Genomic DNA, 19,774 nt, shown 5'->3' with positions numbered 1-19,774 from the left:
CACAAATATAATTGACAATTCTGTCCGACTGGATTTGGTAGAGTTAAATACCCAACTTCTTTTATAAAATTATTAAATTTTTAACTTCTTGGATTATGTACCCAAAAAAAATTATAAATTAGTTTAAATTTACTTGAATTGAAGTTGGATTTGATTTTATAGTCAAATTTTTTAAACAAATCTATTGTTTACAGTGACAAAAATAGTTTGAACGAACATGAAAAAAATTTTAAATAGTTCTATTGATGAATAATTTGGATGAGAGATATTAATTAAATGTGCTAGTTTATTATATATGAATTCACAATAATATTTTATAACAAAAAAACAATAATCAAAGACAGTGTAATAATTAATAAATATTAAATAAAAAAAAATTTTAACTTTTTTTTTTCTAGCATTACTAATATATTCATATCATGCATTAAAAGTATCATCATTGTAAGGGTATGTACCTTGCCAATGAGTAATAGCTCAAATGGCATAGTCTCTCCATACTCAATTAAGAGATTGCGGGTTCGAGTCTCTTATCTTTGGTAAAAAAAAAAAAAAAAAAAAAAAAAAAAGTAAGGGCATGCACCTTTTTTCCTTAGTAGAAGTAGTATAATCAAGCTAGGATGAAAGACACAATGTTGAGTATTAATTTATTCTGCCACGAGACCTGTAGCATATTTTGGTCAAGCATGTAATATGGGCAGATAATGTTGATTAAGCAACTGCATAAATATAAATATTGTTCAAGTAGAAACAAGCATATATTATTGTAATGAAGCATTATTTATTTAATTCAGTTGTCATGAAAATTGATCGTGAAAATTGTATTATTAAACTCATTTTATTCGTTTTTGTGTATTGTACAGGTTTATTCACTAGCATAATTAGATGATCTAGCTTGCATTATAAGTAGATCAAAATAATTTATAATATTAAGTCAACAATAAGAGTAAATCAAAATTAGCCAAACTTCAAATTATATAATCTTTTCATATTCATCTAGAGACTATGTGTTTGAATCTCACGCCTAAATTAAAAGAAAAAAAAAGAGTAAATCAAAATTAAACCAATCAACTAGAGAGTAAAGAACTTTGGTGAGGACCAAAAAAACGCACACACACACAATTAGCAGAGGAATGAGAAAGCGCGAATGAAACGAGTCCTGCTGGACTCTGCTTTGGAACAAAGGAACAAAAGAAGTGAACAAACGAAAAACAGAGCGTCTCTGTTTCCTTCACACCAATCAAATCATCATATCATAATTCATAAACTATCACATACGCTTCCAACGCGATTCTTCTTCCCAAACATAATAAAGGCTTCAAAATTCAATTCACATGCAAATTACAAAATTCCTAATTTACCCCCATTTATTCACCACCAAGGCAACAACGCTTCTCGTAGATTCCGATGGCGTTGAGAACCGCTGGCAGAAAACTCTCCTTCGATGTTCTCCGCCACCGTGACGACGACGACGACGCTGCTGTTCCGATCAACAGAGCAGAATCAGACCCGACGCAAACGGCGACGATGCGCAAGAGCCGCAAGCAGAGAAGGAATAAGAAGAAGAAGGACCAGAAGCTTCTAGAATCTTCTTCTGTAACGGGAGCTGATCTGTGTTCCGCCGTTGAGGATTCCAGAACTCTTAATTCAGATTCCGTTACATCCGATCCGCATTTTCCGCTTCAGAATGGAAGCGCTTGCAACGGATTCGAGCTCGGGGCTCGGAAGTTTTACTCCACCGGTAGCGTAACGTTGGTGGAGGAAGAGGAGAGTGCGGCGAGCGTTTGTACTGGTCCGGCGACCGGGTTTAATTTTGGTGAACTGAGGCAGAGAGCTGTGAACAGTGGTAGCTCTGAGGATTTGGCGAATTCAGCTGCTGTGGCTGTTGACGGCGGAGGGAAGGATGATGGTGGTGCGAAGGCGAGTCCGATTGAGAATCCAAAGCTGACGAATGAGAATGATCGGAACGGTGGTGTTGCGAAGTTGGAGACTGTGGAATCGTTGGATTGGAGGCGTGTCATGTCAGAAGATCCGAATTGTGAGTGAGATTGTTGCTTGATCTTCTGCATGCATTGTCGCATCTGTTATATTTCATGATATGGATTGAATTTTCAATTGGAAGGAAATGAGGACGATGAAATTGTATTTTCAATGAAACAGGGTTTAAAAAACTTTTGATGCATGATTATAATATGAGGTGTTAACCAGATGAAAAATGGAAAATGCCAGATGACAAATTTCATGCAGTTTCAATTATGGTGGAGCTCAAACTGTATCCAAACCAATGTATAATATTACATGTCTGAATCAATTTCATTTGTGATTTTTGTTACAATACAACTACACTTTGCATTGGCTTCCAAAGGCTATATATGGTTGATCAATGGAATGGCTAATGCAGTGCAGCCATTTGAGCGTTGACTGATATCTATGTATGAGAGTGAATTATTTTGACATTCATGAATATTTTTATGCCTGTTCTATTGTTATACTTTGAAACTAGTCTGGCAGTCTGTGTGATACTTCTTAATGTGAAGCAATATCTGCTTGCCTTTGCTGAATACTGTCTGTCTTCTCTTTGGCTTAATTAATTGACATGTGGTGATAGTTTGTTTTTAAACTTTTTAATTTTGTTATGTCAGATGTATTTTTGGTGGATAAATCTCCTCTAGCATACTTCTTGGAAGAAATGCACAATGGAAATTCTTTACGGAGTACAACAACACTTGGAAATGAAAAAGAACGAGAGAGAGTCTATGACACTATCTTTCGCTTGCCATGGAGATGTGAATTGGTACACTTCCTTTTCTCGATTGAAAATGGGAAGATAATTTGAAATTTGAAATGACTCTAGTTATATTTTTGTGTTGTCGTTTATAGATATATGTTCCTGGTTTAGCTGCCTATATTACCTTCACAATAGTTGGAATAAACTCAGAAGTTTCAGGGAAAAATGAAAAACACTAAACCTTCCTTTACCCTTGCTAACATATAGTAGCATATTCTACTAGTGCATTTTCTGCTGTGGCAACTCAAACACAATGTAATTGCAGCTTATTGATGTTGGCTGCTTTGTCTGCTTCGATTCATTTCTTTCATTATTAACTATCATGCCAACAAGAATCATGATGACCGTTTGGAAGCTTTTAAAGACAAGGTTTGTCACCTTTACTAAATTTTATTCCCTCGAAATAAAATGTTAGTAGTTGGCCATGCATGTGGGATTTTAGGTTATAGAAAATTCAAAATTCTGCAGCATTTATTTCTTCAATTTGAGTTAGTGATTTAGGCAGTGTCCATCTGTTGCAATCATCTTTTTTTGGATAGAGTCAATCTATTACAATCTTACTAATGCCTTATAAATATCTGTAGATCTTTGAATGATGAGTACGAAATGAATGTGTGAACCGTGTCATCCTAGATTAAGCAGTTGGTCCAAATCCAGTTAGACATTGGATATGGTATTGGCCCTGAATTTTTGAACTTTATCTAGACTGTATTAGTCGCTGATTCTTTCAGCTGAATATAAGACCAATCTCTGTCACTACAAAATCAACTTGTTCTTGTACTTCGATTAGTATCCTCTTGTTCATCCCAATTCTTGTGTTCAGTTTTAAAACTTGTTGTAGTCCATCAATTTTAGTATCATAATTTGACCTTATCATGCTTGTGGCAGGCAGTTCAAGAGGTTGTCTGCTATGGAATTATCAGATTTTGGCTGCTTTCTTATTATGAGTTGTGGAGTCATTCTTCTGCAGCAGACAGGTCTTCTGATTCTCTGCTCCTATGATCGTATGTTATATCATTAATTTTTGTGTTGATAAGCTATAATGCTATATACTGAATTTGTTTTATTCATCCTTAAAATCATGCTGCCTCAGATATCAGCTTAATATATCATATGATCCGTGGTCAAGGAACAATCAAATTATATGTGGTCTACAATGTTTTAGAGGTGAGCATTTTCGTAATACATAAATCTCAGTTATAGGGAATAAGTAGTTCTCCATATGTCGATCCGTATTGTCAATTTTCAATCAAGATGAATGTTCATGTGAGAAAGATCTTGGCTTGACAATGGAAGGGAACTAATTCAAGTCAGAGATCAGTGTCAATATGCTATGCTATCTCCATGTTTTTATTTTTCATAAACACAAATTTGAGTGGCAGTATCCCTGCTCTTCCAAAGAAGTACATACACTATTGTTTTGTAGCAAACCTGAATTAGTGACAATTGGCAGGAAACTCAAAATTTATATGCAAGAAGGGATGTGGAAAAATAATAGTGTTGCCTCGACTTAGGTCCAATTTGGGCATGCCAATTGAAAATGTAACTGAAAAGAGCAGGATGTATGTTCTATGATGGAATACACAAGTAATAGTTATATAACATGGATTGGTGGCCTTTGGTCATTTAACCATCCAGTCAAAAGCTACTGGAATTATAATCAAATCTGCTACTGCTTTTACTTTATGTTGATTGATTAAATGCTTTAAATCAATGTGATTTACTCTGAAACTTATACTGGAAGTTTGTGACTGATCTTGCAGATTTTTGATAAATTATGTCAAAGTTTTAATGGGGATGTACTGCAAACGTTCTTTCATTCAGCTGAAGGACTTGCAAGTTGTCCACCAGAAAGTACGAGATTCTGGATTTGGAGATTTATTGCCGATGAATCTTTAGCTATTGCTGCTTCAAATATCCTTCCTCTTTGGAATTACTTTTGTTTTCTCAGATTCTTAGGCCCCCCCCCCCCCCCCAAAAAAAACCAAAGAAAAGGGAAAAATCACAGATGTTTTGTTAACTATCCTATCTTATTCTTTTGTAAGCAAAAGTAAGAAACAGAGGTTGTTGGTTCCTTGACTAGTCTTACTTGTTCATTCTTTTATCTTATTAGCTCAGGCAATCACTCTATCAACCTGTATAGTTGCTCACAACAATGCATTGTTCGCTTTGCTGGTGTCAAATAATTTTGCTGAGATAAAAAGCAATGTGTTTAAGCGATACAGCAAGGACAATGTACACAGTTTGGTTTACTTTGGTAAGTTATTGTGCCTACTAGAGTTTCTTTTCCTTTGATTTCTGCGTATTTGGTATATTGATGATTAGTTCCTATGCTAAATAGAAAATAATGCAAACCGTTTTACAATATGATGAATAAAACTCACTTTTTAAGCAAAATGAAAGTTAGTTCTGGTGTTGAAGTCCATGATTAGTGCATCCCTTTGATTTAAATTCTAATTTTGTTAGGACTTAATGGGTTGCATTGGTCAAACACTAATAAATATTTTATGTATGGGTTTTGATCTTTTAATGAAATATGATATGAATATGATAAGGGTATTATGGGGAATTAGGAGGTAATTAGTTAGTGAGTGAGAATTATGGGAATATGAGTATAAATAAGGGACTATCAATATTTTAACAATAGAAATCTAGAAATGGTGTATGGTGTATTCTGTTGATTGTCAGAATCTGAAATTCCTTATCCTTCCAGTCTAGGAGATAGACTCCACAATAAACCAGGTTCACTCAATTCTATTCTTCACTTGTGTATTACAATAGTGATAGTCCCTTATTTATACCCATAGTCCTATAACTCCCACTCACTAAATAACTACTTCCTAATTCCCCATAATACCCTTATCACATTTGTATCAAAATAATTTTTGCAAGAATGGCAATAACATGAACTTATTGTGCATAGTAAATTAGTAAGACTGAAAGAATTTCAAATATTAACTGTTTATATTTGACTAGGATTTGTTCTGGATTTGACATTCATACTACGACCATTTTTTCTCTCTAGATTTTATATTTATTTTTCTCTATAGACATGATACATGATAGAGCTCAATGACGTCGTTTGATTCATGTAGCCGACCCCACCTAGTGGGACAAGGCTTTGTTGTTGTTGTTGTTGTTGTTGTTTGTTCTGATCTTCTCTTTTCCCTTTTACTTGTGGTGATGAGCAGATTCTATAGAGAGATTCCATATTTCAGCATTTATCTTATTTGTTTTGGCTCAAAATATTCTGGAGGCAGAGGGTCCTTGGTTTGAGAGTTTTCTTAGTGTAAGCTTTCAAAGTATTTTAGCTCATGATATTTATTAAGTTCGTCATATGGGAATCAGTTTTCTTTCTTGACCGAGACTTGCTCCTGACACATTTTGGATGGTGCAGAATGTTCTATTGGTTTATGTATGCGAAATGATAATTGATATCATCAAGCATTCATTCATTGCTAAATTCAATGACATCAAACCCATTACATACTCTGAGTTCCTTGAAGACCTCTGTAAACAGGTATTTTCATCTGATTTTATGTGCATATCATCCATGCACTATTATTGGTTGTTTATTCTGATTAAGAAGGCATTAAACAGCTGGCTGTGCATGGTTAATTTGCATATGTTTCAAATCCCTCATGTGGTGGAGAATTTGAGTGGCTTTATGAGCAATAATACATTGAAAGTACCACAGCCTTCCATAATTCAATTTCCAAATTCCTTTTGTGATTATCTGTTGTAAACTTGTAATATGTTTTCCTTTACTGCGATATTGAATCCAATATGGTTTTATATGCCTTTTGTATTCCTTTCTAGCAATATGGTTTAATCTCTCTAAATAACTTGGTCATTTTTCTTCTCAATTGATTTTGTCCCTTTGATTTCTTTCATTATTGTTTCTTTGATTTATAGTTTAATTCCAGTGAGTTCAGTTTATAAGTGAATACTTTTACCATATTTCACCAAAAGTAATAAAAGAAAAAGAGAACGAGAATACTTTTACCATATGGAAGGGGTTTTTTTTTTTTATATAAATAGGCATTTGCACATGGTGTTTCCTGTTGGAAAGCAAGAATATGCTATGTAGTTGACACTTGAGATGACACTTGAGAAAGCCAACTATTACTGCATAAAGAATGATGTATAATTCTGCAACTTTAAGTTGGTTTATACTTTTTTTGATAATTACATTGCTTTAGCTGACTCTATGATGGAAATTTCCCTAAGAATACAAGCCTGACACTTGACTCTTTTTCTTATCTGTAGACTTTAAATATGCAAACTGAGGGTGTGAAGAAAAACCTTACTTTTGTCCCCCTTGCTCCAGCATCTGTGGTAATCATAAATGTTTTAAATGCTGCATTTCCTATATGCTAATTTGCTATTTGTTGCTAATTTAATGTCTGTGTACTTCTTTATTGCTTGTTCTCAGGTTATTCGAGTGCTGACTCCAGTTTTTGCTGTAAACATTCCTCCCAATCCCCTTCGATGGAGGCTTTTCTGGATTCTGCTTTTTACAGCAATGACCTATGTTATGCTTACAAGCCTTAAGGTCCTTGTTGGCTTGGGCCTACAGAAACACGCCACCTGGTATGTTAACCGGAGGAGGAAGCACCATCTTCATGCAGATTAGGTTAAAAGGGAAAAAGTTTCTGTCTCAAGTCATGGTGCTTCGCCATGAAGGCCTCCATGCATGTGCCCGCAGATCATCTACGAGATGACCACCGGCAGATGATTTGAGAAGTCGATTCTCAAATCATCATTGATAACTGGCACATACAGGAGAAAATTCTTGTTCAATCTCTTGGTTTTTCGAACTTAAGATGAGCCTATGAATGGTTTCACCTTGCAATTTTGATATCAGGATGAAGGCATAGTTTGATGAATACAGAATAACGATACAAGGTTGTATAGGCTGCATGAATCCCATCCCTTTAACCTGCAGCAGAGTTTCTATAGTTCTATACCCCTCCAATTCATACATTGCCATATTGGACCGTACCAATTGCCTTCAAAGAAAAGTTAGTTTCACACCCCTTATTTTGGCCTCTTTCCATATGCCAGATATACACAGAAGCAACATACATGCAGTGCTATTTGTTATTATAAAATGTAAAAATTTCTACTTTCATATTATGCTTATTATAGGCGCAATCAAAATCCCCAGGTGGGTTCATAAGAAGTCTGAGTTTTTGTGCTTCATGCATCTAGTGTGGTTGTGATACTAATGTTTACCATGGAAATTTAACTGATAGTGATCATGGTGTCCTTTTAGTTTTTGAAAGTTAAGTACTGAATTTCATTAAACAAAGCTTAAGGTACAAGGAAGCAACAGGATAACCTTAGTGGAGAGAGTAAGTTTATTACATGCAAATTTGAAAGTTATCACAAATAAGGGAGAAACCAATAATCTTACACATCAAGTAATCCTAAATGGGAGGAATTGGAAATCTTGTCCTTTGAAATCAACTTGGTTGTTTTCAAATCTCTCGGGAAGAAAAGACGGAATGGATTCTCTCAAATTTTTTTTAACAATTAAGGGGATAAAGTGTGATTTTTTACCATTAATTTTGTAAGTGGGACAAAGAATAAATATGAGAGAAAGAGTAATGAAATGCTAGAAATTACACTTTACACCCTTAATTTTTTTTAACAATTGAGAGGATCTATTTTCGAAATTCTTCAGGATTTTTCCATAACTCAGGTCCCTTCGAATTTCCCATACATTAAAAAATGATAAATTTTATCTAATTCTCTTTAAAATAACATGTAATTTATCCTTTATGATGTGTCAATTTTTAATTAGATATTATCTTACTCTGATAACTAATTATATTTGTGACTTGAGTTATTTCAATTTAATTAGAGTTAATTTCTAAAAACCCAATTTTTTTTAACAAAATATTATTTGCACCTCAAAATCAGCCATTAAAATTAGCTAGTATATGTTTGTGTACGAAAACAATACATATATAGTTTAACTCTATTCTACCTTAGTAGTTGATTTTGGTGTATAGCTCAAATGGAATAATTTTCCTATACTCACATAGAAGTTACCGAGTTTAAGTCTCACCGACACACAAAAAAAAAACGTTGTTTTTCAAATTACCAACTTTTTTGTGTTGATTGTATAAAAAAAAATCTGATAATAAACATCATCAACATGAAGATGTGGTTATGTGTATAAAGTCAAAATAGGATAGAAATAAAGATCTTTTTATGGCAAATTTTAAAGTGGAAACAGAATTCTATTTTTGATCTGGTAAAATATAAAGGATTGTCACACAATAAAGTCTTAATAATAGCCACAATATTTTATGATAAAGATACTAATGCTTGAATATGGCAAAGCACTTTAAATGGAATCACTTTTTAGTTTTTACTCCCCTGTAATGGTTGATGATACAAAATATATTCTAAAAATAGAGTCATTAAAATGAGCTGCATTTTGTGGGTTCGTCGGTTCGCTTGTAAAAAGAAACGACTTGTTTAAAAACGGGTCAATTTGGCTTGGCTTAAATAACTTATGAGACTGAAACAGTCTTGGATCAAGTTGGCACGAGTTGTTTCGTCCGACTCTTTTTTTTATTTTTTATATATAAAATTTGCTGAGTTTATATTATACACTATTTTTGTTATAGATTTGTTAATTAATTTTTTAGATTTTAAATAACTTACTATGAAAATATATGAATGTATGATAATGTTTTATTTGTATGGATATTAAATAAAAAATTCTTAAAATTATGTAGTATTATTTGTTTTTTTTTTTTTGTAAAAGTCAAACAATTAAAACCCTTTAACTTGTTAGCTCAAGCAAGTCGAGTCGAACTAATATTTTTTTGACTTATTTAAAATATGGGTCAATTTGCTTTTTAATTTGGCACATTTCTATCTAAAAGTTGTATTGTATCATGTATTTATTCATTTATTTTCATACATTAAATTATTAACTCTCTTTTTTTTCTTTCTTACGATGTCTCCAAATCTGACAAATTAAGGGGTAATCTATTACGACTAATTCAAGTTGGTTCAACTCTCTCTTTTCTGTTATTTGTTATTACGCTTTATTTAATGTTGTTTGCCATATTATCTAAATGGAAAGTTTAGGGGGCCAGCAGTTTTGTTGAATTTTAGCCAGCATGTAGCCAGCAGAAAAATGTGAGTCATTGGATGAAATCTCACACCATTAGATCATCATTAATGGCTATTTGATGGCTACCAATCACAAAAGTTGCTGGCCCCCTAGCATTGCTCATATCTAAAAGCTAATTGTCAAAAAAGTAAAATAATTAATATTTAATTTAAAAATTTAAAATTTATTATAAAAAATAAATTAGACAAAAATTAAACACCAAATAAAAAATACTATAAAATTTTCCTTATTTAATAGTAAATTAGGACGAAGCCAAGAGTTAATCTATTACAACAAAACGAGAAAAATTGTTTAGAATTATATGAATTTTGTATATTTTGACACTTAATGCCTTTGATCTTTAACCAATGAAGGTTTAAAGGGAAAAAGTGTTCAAACCTGAAGCATCATTAAATGTTTGGACTGTTGTGCGACAAAGATAATATACCCACTTACCTGGATACTTTGCTGTTAGAAGATATGAATGTGCTTTACCATGTCATAAAGTGAAGGAGTAATCGCAGTTGAGTCGATGTGCCCACTTATAATAAAGTTATTTGATCAAAAGGTTTTTACTACTTCACTTTATCATTTCACATTGTAATGTCAAGACACTGAAGTAACACTGATTCAGCAAGATATTGAACTATCTTAACTGTTCTACAAGCGACTAATAATGCAAAGTGATACCGAATGATACAAATACAATTTAGACAATAGATTCAGTGTAATTCACAACCTCATGCCCTGGTAACTCAAATGTTCAAAACTTGATCGGAAAAGTTTTCTAACAGCCCTTCTGGAAACGATCAAGAACTTCGCAAACTTACGGGAGAAAAGGTAATTTCATCTTTATTTTGAATTTGAATTACAAACGAAGTTCAGTCCTTCACAAATCACCAGAAATATGTAATCATATCTTGAGCTTCATGGATGTGCTAAGCATCGTTTGCCTTGAGTCGTAGCAAGTAGCAAGCTTGTTATTTGAATCTCATGTAAACATTCAAGAGATCTCACTCCTCAGAAACCTTGAAGAAAGTGTATGATAATATTATGTTATTGACACCATCCATTCTAGGGTCGGTCTCAATTTCTGGGTCAATGTAAAAGAATACCTACAATACAAGTAATACACTGTTTAGATTTTAGATGCATGTAAATCTGTTCCCCAGGAACTATTTTTGAAACCACTTACAGGCATGTCAATCTGCTCCCCAGGAAGAAGCCGCTGCTCCTCAAAACAGAAGCATTGTATTTTATTGAAGTACACTGCAGCCTGTATAAGAGAGTTTATGATTTATACGTTTTCCCTCCCTAAATTCTTTGGGTAGCTCTATGAAAGAAATCAAAGTTAATCTCCGAAGGCAACTATATGAGTTCAGCAGAAAAGGGAAACACAAAAGACTTCCAACAGCAGGAAAAGCAAAAAATGCCATTATGCTCTTATCATATAGTAGAAAGACCATGAAGAATTTGTCTCCATATACAACATAACAGAAAATTCATCGCAAGTCGTTACCTTCATAGGAGTGACATTATATGTAGAAACACCAGTTATTGGAGTGGAACTTTTGTTTTCAGCCGTATAAAATGCAAGGGCACTTTCTCCAGGCTTGACTCTTACCTATTAGAATAACCAAATAATGCTACATAACCAATCTAGCAAGTGTTAACCGTAAATGCAACTAGAACCAGATCAGAAAATACTATATCAGTCTCTATAGAAATTAAATTGTGACAACCAAGCTTTTTTATTTAATATGATAATCAACAGTTCTCTCCAAGCTAGCAGAATGGAACTTTAATAGAATAATATAATATAATATAAGTAAACTTAATGGTTCCAAGAAATTATAAGTAAAAGTTCCTCAATGAATACTTGCACAAGTTATAATTCTGTTTCCTGATGGAAATACAGCATACATGCAGTAAGGTGTTAAGTAAAGAAAAACCTCTCTTTGAGTAGGAATAAACTTCCATGGCATGCCATCAGCAATATCAGCATTGAACTGCACTACAATTTCCCTGATAAAAATATAGTAACTCATCAAACTAGCAGTCTATTACAACCGTATCAAAGTCAACTTCTAAAACGAAGAGCCTAATTGAGGTTTATTGACTAATGCCTTGTAAGCATATCACTTATTGAATCATTATTCACTTGTCCCTTTGACAAAACCAAATGTGAAGTCCCAAGGCTGATATCGCAAGTTTAGTGCAATGTACCCAAATATATCATAGGGCTTAAGAAATATAGTAGAACAGTAGTCTTGCATAAATTCCCAATATTACAAAAAGTGGCACAGAATTCGAACCAGTGAAAACATTTTTTTTAAATAAGATACTTGGAAATTGATCAACTATTGCTAATAAACATATATTCTTCAACCTGAGGAAATAGAAATCACAAAAAAGGTCCTGCAAACATCTACTAGTAAAAAGGTAGAATATATGAAGTAGAAAGTAACACCTTGTGGCAACTGTTTTCTCTTTATCATGTCGTGCAATCTTTTCTTCAACAGTCTGAAGAAAATGTAAAATTGTCAAACAAAATTGAAGTTGCCAATCAATTTGGTGAGGAAAAGAAAAGCCTTGAAATCAAACTCGACCAAACCTCACGCCTTTGAACAGTTCCCCCATATCCAGTTGCTTGACAAAATCTCCTGTACAAGGGAACAGCAGCATAGGTGACTCCGACCATTCCAAAAACCAAGCCAGTCAAATATAAGAGCATCTTTTGTGATTTCTTTTCTTTGGACGCATGAGACGAAAAATGTCTAACACCGGATGTAGCACCTGAACTTCTAACATTCTGTGAAGCAGAGGCCAATGAGTGAAAACACTGATGGAATGACTTTGTACTCAATTCCTGGTCAAGCTTTGACAATTGTCTTGTAGAAGTGAAAAAATGTTGGAACCCAATATTACAACTAATGGACTTGTAACTTGATACTTCAGAAACAATAGATAGGCACCTGAATCAAAAACAAATTATACACCACTGACAACTTGCTGGAATTGAAACTATTACTTTCACTATTATCTATTATTATTATTTTTGCTCTGGAAGTCAAACTTTAGAGAGGCAAAAACGGTACCCAGCACATATGTGAATCTTTATATTTAAAAAAATCACTAAAACTTTGAGAGTATATAGTTTTAGAAATCTGATGTAGTTTTATTTATTTTGTTACCGATATGTTTCAAAACATTACTTACTACCTATAAGAATCATCAGTATTTAGCATTTAACAAAGAATGTAACAGCAAAACCTTAGGAGTGAAATAACATGGCATTACCTGGATTCAGGAGAGGCATTTTGCAAAGTCCTAAAGTATGGTGAGAGATGGATTCTCCTACCTAGCCTCGACCATATCATGGTTAGACCAACTGCTTTCCAAACGATAACAGGATATTCAGTGCTATCCTGGCAAGCAACAAAAATTTAGTGCAAACTTAAGTGAAACGGTGTTTACAAAAAAAAAAAAGAGAAATTATATACAAACGTAATGTTCCGATTCCATCATACCAACCCAAAAACACAATGGTGCATAGAGTCGGCATATAACGGTGAAAATGTAGTAAAGATTTGCAAGAGCAAGAGGGAAAGAAAGAGATTCACCAAGATCGTTGAAGTTGAAAGGAAGAACGGAAGTGAAGGTTTCTTCTGGAGAGGAATTACGGTGGCCCTAGCTAGTGGGCGCCATTAAGCCACGGAGGAGCTCGATGCTCTGCACTATAAACAAGTTTAAAAGTATTTAGGGCAAATTAAAGTATAATAATATATAAATAGTTAAGAAAGTGAAAGATTTGGAGATTTATTTGAAAGAAAAGGCGAAGGAAGCTGTTGTTAGCATACTCATACAAATGGCCAAGGCTGGAGAAGACAACAAGAGCGACTTCAGCATCACAAAGCACAGACAGTTCATATGCTTTCTTCAGCAATCCGTTCCGCCTCTTACAGAACGTCACCTGCCGATTCGTCGTTCACGTTCACGTTTCCTGTTTCTCCTTCTTGGTTTGGATTCTCCATTCTTATTTCTTTTCCCTTTCTTTTCTCTCCTCATTGTTCATTGCACGTTGCTGATGGTTACCGATTCAACAGGTTAGAATCGTGTGACAATAAGAAGTGCTCGTTGCTCATGGTTCCCGGTGTAACCGGTTAGAATAATGTAACAATTATAAGCGCCATTTTCGCGTTTATTGCATCGCATACAGCGTGACAAGGTAATGCTACTTTCTCACCCACCTTTTTCTGTTTTTCCTCTTTTAATTATTATCTTCTTTGATTTCAATTTTGATCCTCTTTCTTCCCCTTCGTATTCGTTTCATTACTCTTCTTCTTCCTTTCTCAGATTCATCAAACCCGCACCTGAATTCCTCTCTATTGACCTTCCTAATTTCGATTCAAAATACTCATATTATTGTTTAGTGTTACTGCTGAGTGAATGCCATAATATGTTCTTCGGAATTTGATGGATTTTATGTTTTGCATACTGTTAGGATCATGGATTTGAAATATCCAGCTCGCAAGTTGTCTCGTTCCGTTCTCACTGTGAGTGTTCAATTTTCATGATTTATTACAAATTAGAGTAAAAAGACAAGGGGGGAAATGTGTATAATACATGTTTGGAACTGGCAATAATACAGTTACTGATTAAGTAAATGATGTAGCTAAAAAATGTCTCGGGAAACTTGTTAAGAAGATAATAATGGAAATTTTGTAGGTTTTTGACTTATTCAATGCACTGAAAGTATCAAAAACTTATCTTTCAATTAAACTTTTACTTTTATGGTGTTTTTAGTCTAGGAAGATCAATGGGTCATGACGATGCCATATTTCATAGAAATCATGCAATATTCCAATCTAAATGCATCATACTATTCCAATCTAAATGCAATATTCCAGTTTATTGCTGAACATAATAGCATTTGGCATAAGTTTAAGTGGTTACTTGGTCTAGGCACAGCAACTGAGCGCATGCTTTTCCATTCAAATCGAAAATGTTAAAAAGTGTATTCATTGTGGGTTTTAAGGCTTTTACAGATGGGCAATGTTGGGCTTCAACTCCTTTGGTACTTCCTACACATACTTCTCAGCATTTGGCATTCCATATTAGCAATCCGTTGTTTCATTGAAAGTTGTTTCATCACTTGTGGAGTATTGGAGAAATACAAGTCTCTTAATATAGCAAAGCTTCGGTACCTTGCCATTGTCATAGAAAGTGAAGATGCTCACCAAACTTCAAAAGTTGTCAAGCTCTTGCAGTGGCTGGATTCTATTGGGGTAAAGAATGTTTGCCTCTATGACATGAATGGTATGAAGCTTGGAGAAGCAGTAATGATAAACATTTTGTGATTCAGGCCATATATAAATATTTTCCTTGAATTCTGCATTTTAGGAGTGCTGAAGAAGTCTAAAGAAGCCATATTTGGAAAATTGAAGAATGCAAAACCAATAGAGGTACTATATGCATTTTTTGGTTTGGTAGTATGCTTCTTTCATAACATGTTAATGAACTTATGATATTTGCTTGCACAAAACAAGAAATATATCTTATATGTTGCCCCTAGTAATCATTATCGAGATTGAAACAATGTGTTGGTGGGAAAGTATGGATTTGATAGATATTCAATGGAAATCACTGTCAATGAGTTCTGATCTAGCATTAACTCAGTGCAGGAAGTTAATGAAGCTGTTACACTCCACGTTCCAGAGCACATGACTTTGGAATTTGTTTCTTACGCAGATGGAAAGGAGGCCATGGTAAAAGCAGCCAATTTTATTTTTGTAGAGAATTTGAAACGACAAAACTTTGGTGGAGAAATTGATGGTCAAGTGATATCAGAACCTCTCCTGAATGAGGCACTGAAAGTTGTTGGTTTGTTTGCTTTCTGAACCTACTAGTCATTTAAATAGTTCATTTTCTTGTTCAGGACATATTCACTTAATAATTATCTGGTTTCACTGTCAGGTTGCAAGGGTCCTGAACCTGACCTTTTACTTGTTTATGGGCCAGTGAGAAGCCACCTTGGTTTTCCTGCATGGAGGATTCGGTATACTGAGATTGTGTAAGCATTCTCTCTTTTGCTTTCCCTCTGTATTGGTGTTGCAGAGCTACTTCTCTTCTCAATTCCATTGCTGGATCATTAAACCCTAAATTTAATCTCCTTCCATTTGTATGTGTTTTGTAAATAGTAAAAGTTTCATTTTTTTTTTTTTGTATATATATATATTGAATAGATTCTGACAGATGTTTATTACAGACATATGGGATCATTGAACTTCTTGAGATATGGCTCCTTAATAAAAGCCATTTACAACTTCACAAAAGTGCACCAGAATTATGGTAAGTATTTTACAATGATTTTTTTTTTTTATAATTGGATTATGTTTGTATTGTTGTATTAGTTGCTTGAATGCAAGTATATAGCAAATCATATTGATAGACTACTCTCAACAATTATACTATATGGTTCTGTCTTCGGATGCTAGGTAGAGTTAGTATGTATTGAAATCAATATTCTATAGGTAACTCTAACATATTATCTTTTGGTTTGTGCTAACAGGTACGTAGTGAAGGAATTTGAGGATAACTGACTTGGCATTTGCAAGCCACATAGGAGTGAATAATAGAAAAATACTTAACTACATATATTTGAGTGGCAGACCTTTCGGTAGATGAGAAACATAATTGCAAATCATAATATAATTCTAATGTAAGTTTTTTGGGGGAAGGAAAAAAGAAAGAAAAAAGTTATATATATTACTCTCTTTACTCATATGTAGTTTTTGTCTTATAACTTTCGTGTATTTTTATTCAAATTGCACCATAAGAGACTGAGAAAGAGGATGCAGTTGTTGATATACAAACAAAGATGGTCGTATATTTCCAATTTCCACTCTTTCGTTTTTCTCACCAGGTTGTGAGATCTCTCTATATAAAAGAAAAAGAAAAGTAACGTGTAGTTGTCATTGCAAAGCAATGTTGTGTACTAATAACAGGACACATTGTATCGTGGAAGGGAAAAGAAAAGAACAGGGTACCTGATAATTACATTTTAGGTCCCTTTCACTTTAAAATCTCATTAGTTAAGCATAAGATATAGAGGTTAAATAAATAACAAAGACTTTTAAGATTATTTTTAGTTTTAGTTTTATTTAAGAAAAGCTTCCAAATGTAAACATGAAACATGATTGATTGTTTTTTCTTTTCTTTTCTTTTTTTCCTTGTCTTTCTTTGTTGGTGAAAGTTGTATATTTGAATTGAAGTGGGTAATGAGTTTGCATATACCTTTTTCTTTTCTTATTTGTGAAGACATATACATATATTGCCGTATGGTGCCAACAGCAACAAGGTGAATGAATTACTTGTTCATTCTATGACCACAATTCCATTTACTACTTTTCTATTGGAGTTGTTAGCTAGCCTACATTAGGCTGCGTTTGTTTACAGAGATAGGATATTGAAACATGGACACTGAGACATAAAATTGTGTTTGGCAAAAGAGACATGGACAGAGACAATGTGTTCAGAGACACTGAATTAGTTTATTTTGTGTCCATCCTGACAGGAAGGATACAAAATACACTAATAAGGAACACAACTTATTTTTTATTTTTTCTTTTATTATTTTTGTTAATTTTTTATAATTATATTTTTTATTATTATATTTTTCATCTCAAATTTTTTAAATGAAAAAAAAATAAAAATAAATTGAATTTTCATAATTTGTTCTAGTTTATTACCAAACAGAATAGAAAAATACAAAATTTTGTGTCTCTGTCCATCAGTATCTTGTCCTGTCCTGTTTTCAGTGTTTTATCCTGTTCTGTTCTTAGAAACAAACGCAGCCTTATATAGAGCATTTTCACCATATGTATAAAGCAAGTTTGATGATCATATTCTCTGCATTTCACTACTATACTATTTCAGCTGCATTCCTTTGTTGTCACTTGTAAGCGATTCAATTCTCTTTACTAACTACCCGGATTAATGGTCCCCTCCAACCTTGAGAAAATTAATTCTGGACAACACAAGAAAAAATCCAATGCTCAAAACAAAAGGGAGTGGGGTTGGAAGGGGCTTACATGATTTTTATTAAAAGGAAATGAAGAAAGAATTTTTTTTTTAAAAGAAACTGTATCTGTTTTCGTAATTCTAATAGAAGTTTAAGTAGTTTCTCATATAAATAAATAAATAATTCAAAATTTGTTTATTTAAATACTATGAAGATAGTTAAAAAAATGAGCTAGGATTCTTAGTTACTTTCCAATCTATGATATCATGGAAAGGTGTACTTTGAATTTATACCAATCACTAATTAACTTTTCTTAATCACATCTAGTAGTACATACTACATACACATTTACTTTCTACTGAGCTAGCTTCAGACCAGTTTAACCAGCTACTAATAGTCTCATATCTTAGTTTAATTTGGTTACACTTACACCAACCTAGCAACCTACATTTAGTTTTACTTTGAAATTTTTAAAAGTCAGTTAAATCAGAATAAAAATAACAAAGAAAAGAAGAAGAAGTAGAATATGCCTGACATATGTGCCATGTGAGTCCATAATAGGATATAATTAAGTTATTATTTGAAATGGATAATTATATAATTTTTTGAAATATTAAATCCTATTTTCTTTAAATCATTCTTTTCAAAATACAGAAGAAAAAATTGCAAAACTTCTTCCAAATTCGGTATCCTAATTCTCTTTATAATGGCTTTTCACTTTTCCTTCGTCATCGTTGCATCTTCCAAAATCGTTCACCCCGTCAAATAATTAACTTGAACATGCTTTGGCAAAAGTGAACCCATAAAACCTTCATTCCTATCTAATTTTCTATTATCTCCTTTAATAATAATATATCATTCTTTATATCAGTTTCATTCCGTAAGATTAAAATTTTAGCATGAATAGTTAGATTCATTTAAAAATTTGAAAGTTCATAGAATTTATAATTTGGTAAAAATATCTTTAAAAAATGAAAAAAAATAAAATAAAATGATATTCAAAGCATTCAACTAATATCACGGTAGATAGTGAGTGGTTACATTGAAGAGTGTTAATGTGCAGAAGTGGTTTGTTTAGAAAGATTGATTTGGAAAAAAAAAATGGTTATTAATATTTAAGAAATTAGATAATTACCTATTTTAAATAATAATTTAATTACAAAATAATTTTACTATAATTAAGATATTAATTTTAATTAAATTGAGGTAACTCAAGTTATAAATATAGTTTGTTATCAGATTAAAATAATATCTAATTAAAAATTAATATATAAAAAAATAAATTACATATTATTTTAAAAAGGATCAAATATAATTAAAATACCCTTGTTTTTGGAGGAATATCATACCCTTGGATCCGTCGATGTAATCTAAGACTTTCTTTGATCACACAATTCAAGTAGTTCTTTTTTTTTTTTTTTTTTTGGTCAAGAATTCAAGTAGTTCTGATTCACATCATTTTCTTCCACTTTTGATTTGCTCCCCACAACTCTTCTTACTTCTTCTTGGGCTTTCTTCATGACATTTGGGTTCTTAAGGAGCTCAGCAAAAGTCCATTCTAGAGTTGTTGAAGCAGTATCACTTCCTCCAACAAACATGTCCTGGAATCATAAAAATGGGTTAATAATAACAGGCATTTGGTTAAGAATATAAAAATGAAATTTGTAAACAGTTTATCAATAAATCAACAATGTTAGGAACCAAGAGAGTAACAGCCAAAAACCAACCAAATATCTCTAGGTGAATTCAAAACCTCTACGTAGATGGTATTTATGCTAGGAATTAGAATGTTTCTTTTCTTTATAAATTGGATGATTCTAAATCTATT

At 32.9% G+C, this 19,774-nt stretch overlaps 3 protein-coding genes across 13 annotated transcripts; 2 read left to right on the top strand and 1 right to left on the bottom strand.

Annotated features, from left to right (window-relative positions):
* Positions 1 to 1,099: 1,099 nt before the first annotated feature.
* LOC107606403 (protein POLLEN DEFECTIVE IN GUIDANCE 1) lies at positions 1,100 to 7,970 on the top strand. Of its 2 annotated transcripts, XM_088493468.1 has the most exons (11): positions 1,100 to 2,035; positions 2,640 to 2,791; positions 3,051 to 3,154; positions 3,674 to 3,762; positions 3,879 to 3,952; positions 4,549 to 4,699; positions 4,875 to 5,042; positions 5,977 to 6,074; positions 6,183 to 6,305; positions 7,055 to 7,123; positions 7,221 to 7,970. In XM_088493468.1, exons 1-11 carry the CDS (start codon positions 1,405 to 1,407, stop codon positions 7,419 to 7,421), a joined length of 1,860 nt encoding a protein of 619 aa, XP_088349594.1. In that variant the 5' UTR covers positions 1,100 to 1,404; the 3' UTR covers positions 7,422 to 7,970. The 2 variants fall into 2 exon arrangements, with proteins under 2 accessions (XP_088349594.1, XP_088349595.1); XM_088493469.1 differs by lacking the exon at positions 3,051 to 3,154 and having other exon boundaries at positions 3,678 to 3,762.
* A 2,509-nt stretch (positions 7,971 to 10,479) lies between these two features.
* LOC107609052 (cytochrome c oxidase assembly protein COX11, mitochondrial) lies at positions 10,480 to 13,965 on the bottom strand. Of its 7 annotated transcripts, none has more exons than XM_088493589.1 (9): positions 13,790 to 13,965; positions 13,547 to 13,655; positions 13,224 to 13,351; positions 12,538 to 12,898; positions 12,394 to 12,446; positions 11,876 to 11,948; positions 11,443 to 11,547; positions 11,119 to 11,199; positions 10,480 to 11,038 (listed from the first exon to the last, which is right to left on the bottom strand). In XM_088493589.1, exons 3-9 carry the CDS (start codon positions 13,301 to 13,303, stop codon positions 10,937 to 10,939), a joined length of 855 nt encoding a protein of 284 aa, XP_088349715.1. In that variant the 5' UTR covers positions 13,304 to 13,351; positions 13,547 to 13,655; positions 13,790 to 13,965; the 3' UTR covers positions 10,480 to 10,936. The 7 variants fall into 7 exon arrangements, with proteins under 7 accessions (XP_088349715.1, XP_088349714.1, XP_088349718.1 ...); XM_088493588.1 differs by having other exon boundaries at positions 13,547 to 13,660; positions 13,790 to 13,931; XM_088493592.1 differs by having other exon boundaries at positions 13,224 to 13,346; positions 13,790 to 13,929.
* On the top strand, positions 13,737 to 16,821 carry LOC107609053 (uncharacterized). 4 transcript variants are annotated; one of them, XM_016310883.3, is made up of 9 exons: positions 13,737 to 13,942; positions 14,030 to 14,151; positions 14,428 to 14,479; positions 14,972 to 15,242; positions 15,327 to 15,388; positions 15,608 to 15,806; positions 15,900 to 15,996; positions 16,192 to 16,274; positions 16,495 to 16,821. In XM_016310883.3, exons 3-9 carry the CDS (start codon positions 14,432 to 14,434, stop codon positions 16,500 to 16,502), a joined length of 768 nt encoding a protein of 255 aa, XP_016166369.1. In that variant the 5' UTR covers positions 13,737 to 13,942; positions 14,030 to 14,151; positions 14,428 to 14,431; the 3' UTR covers positions 16,503 to 16,821. The 4 variants fall into 4 exon arrangements, with proteins under 4 accessions (XP_016166369.1, XP_088349721.1, XP_088349719.1 ...); XM_088493595.1 differs by having other exon boundaries at positions 13,745 to 13,942; positions 14,962 to 15,242; XM_088493593.1 differs by lacking the exons at positions 13,737 to 13,942; positions 14,030 to 14,151 and having other exon boundaries at positions 14,203 to 14,479.
* The last annotated feature ends 2,953 nt before the right edge of the window (positions 16,822 to 19,774 follow it).

This window comes from Arachis ipaensis, chromosome B7 (genome assembly GCF_059453495.1).
Source record: "Arachis ipaensis isolate K30076 ecotype BB chromosome B7, ASM5945349v1, whole genome shotgun sequence".
NCBI classification, from domain to species: Eukaryota; Viridiplantae; Streptophyta; class Magnoliopsida; order Fabales; family Fabaceae; genus Arachis; species Arachis ipaensis.
This window is presented reverse-complemented; position numbering and strand designations above follow the sequence as displayed.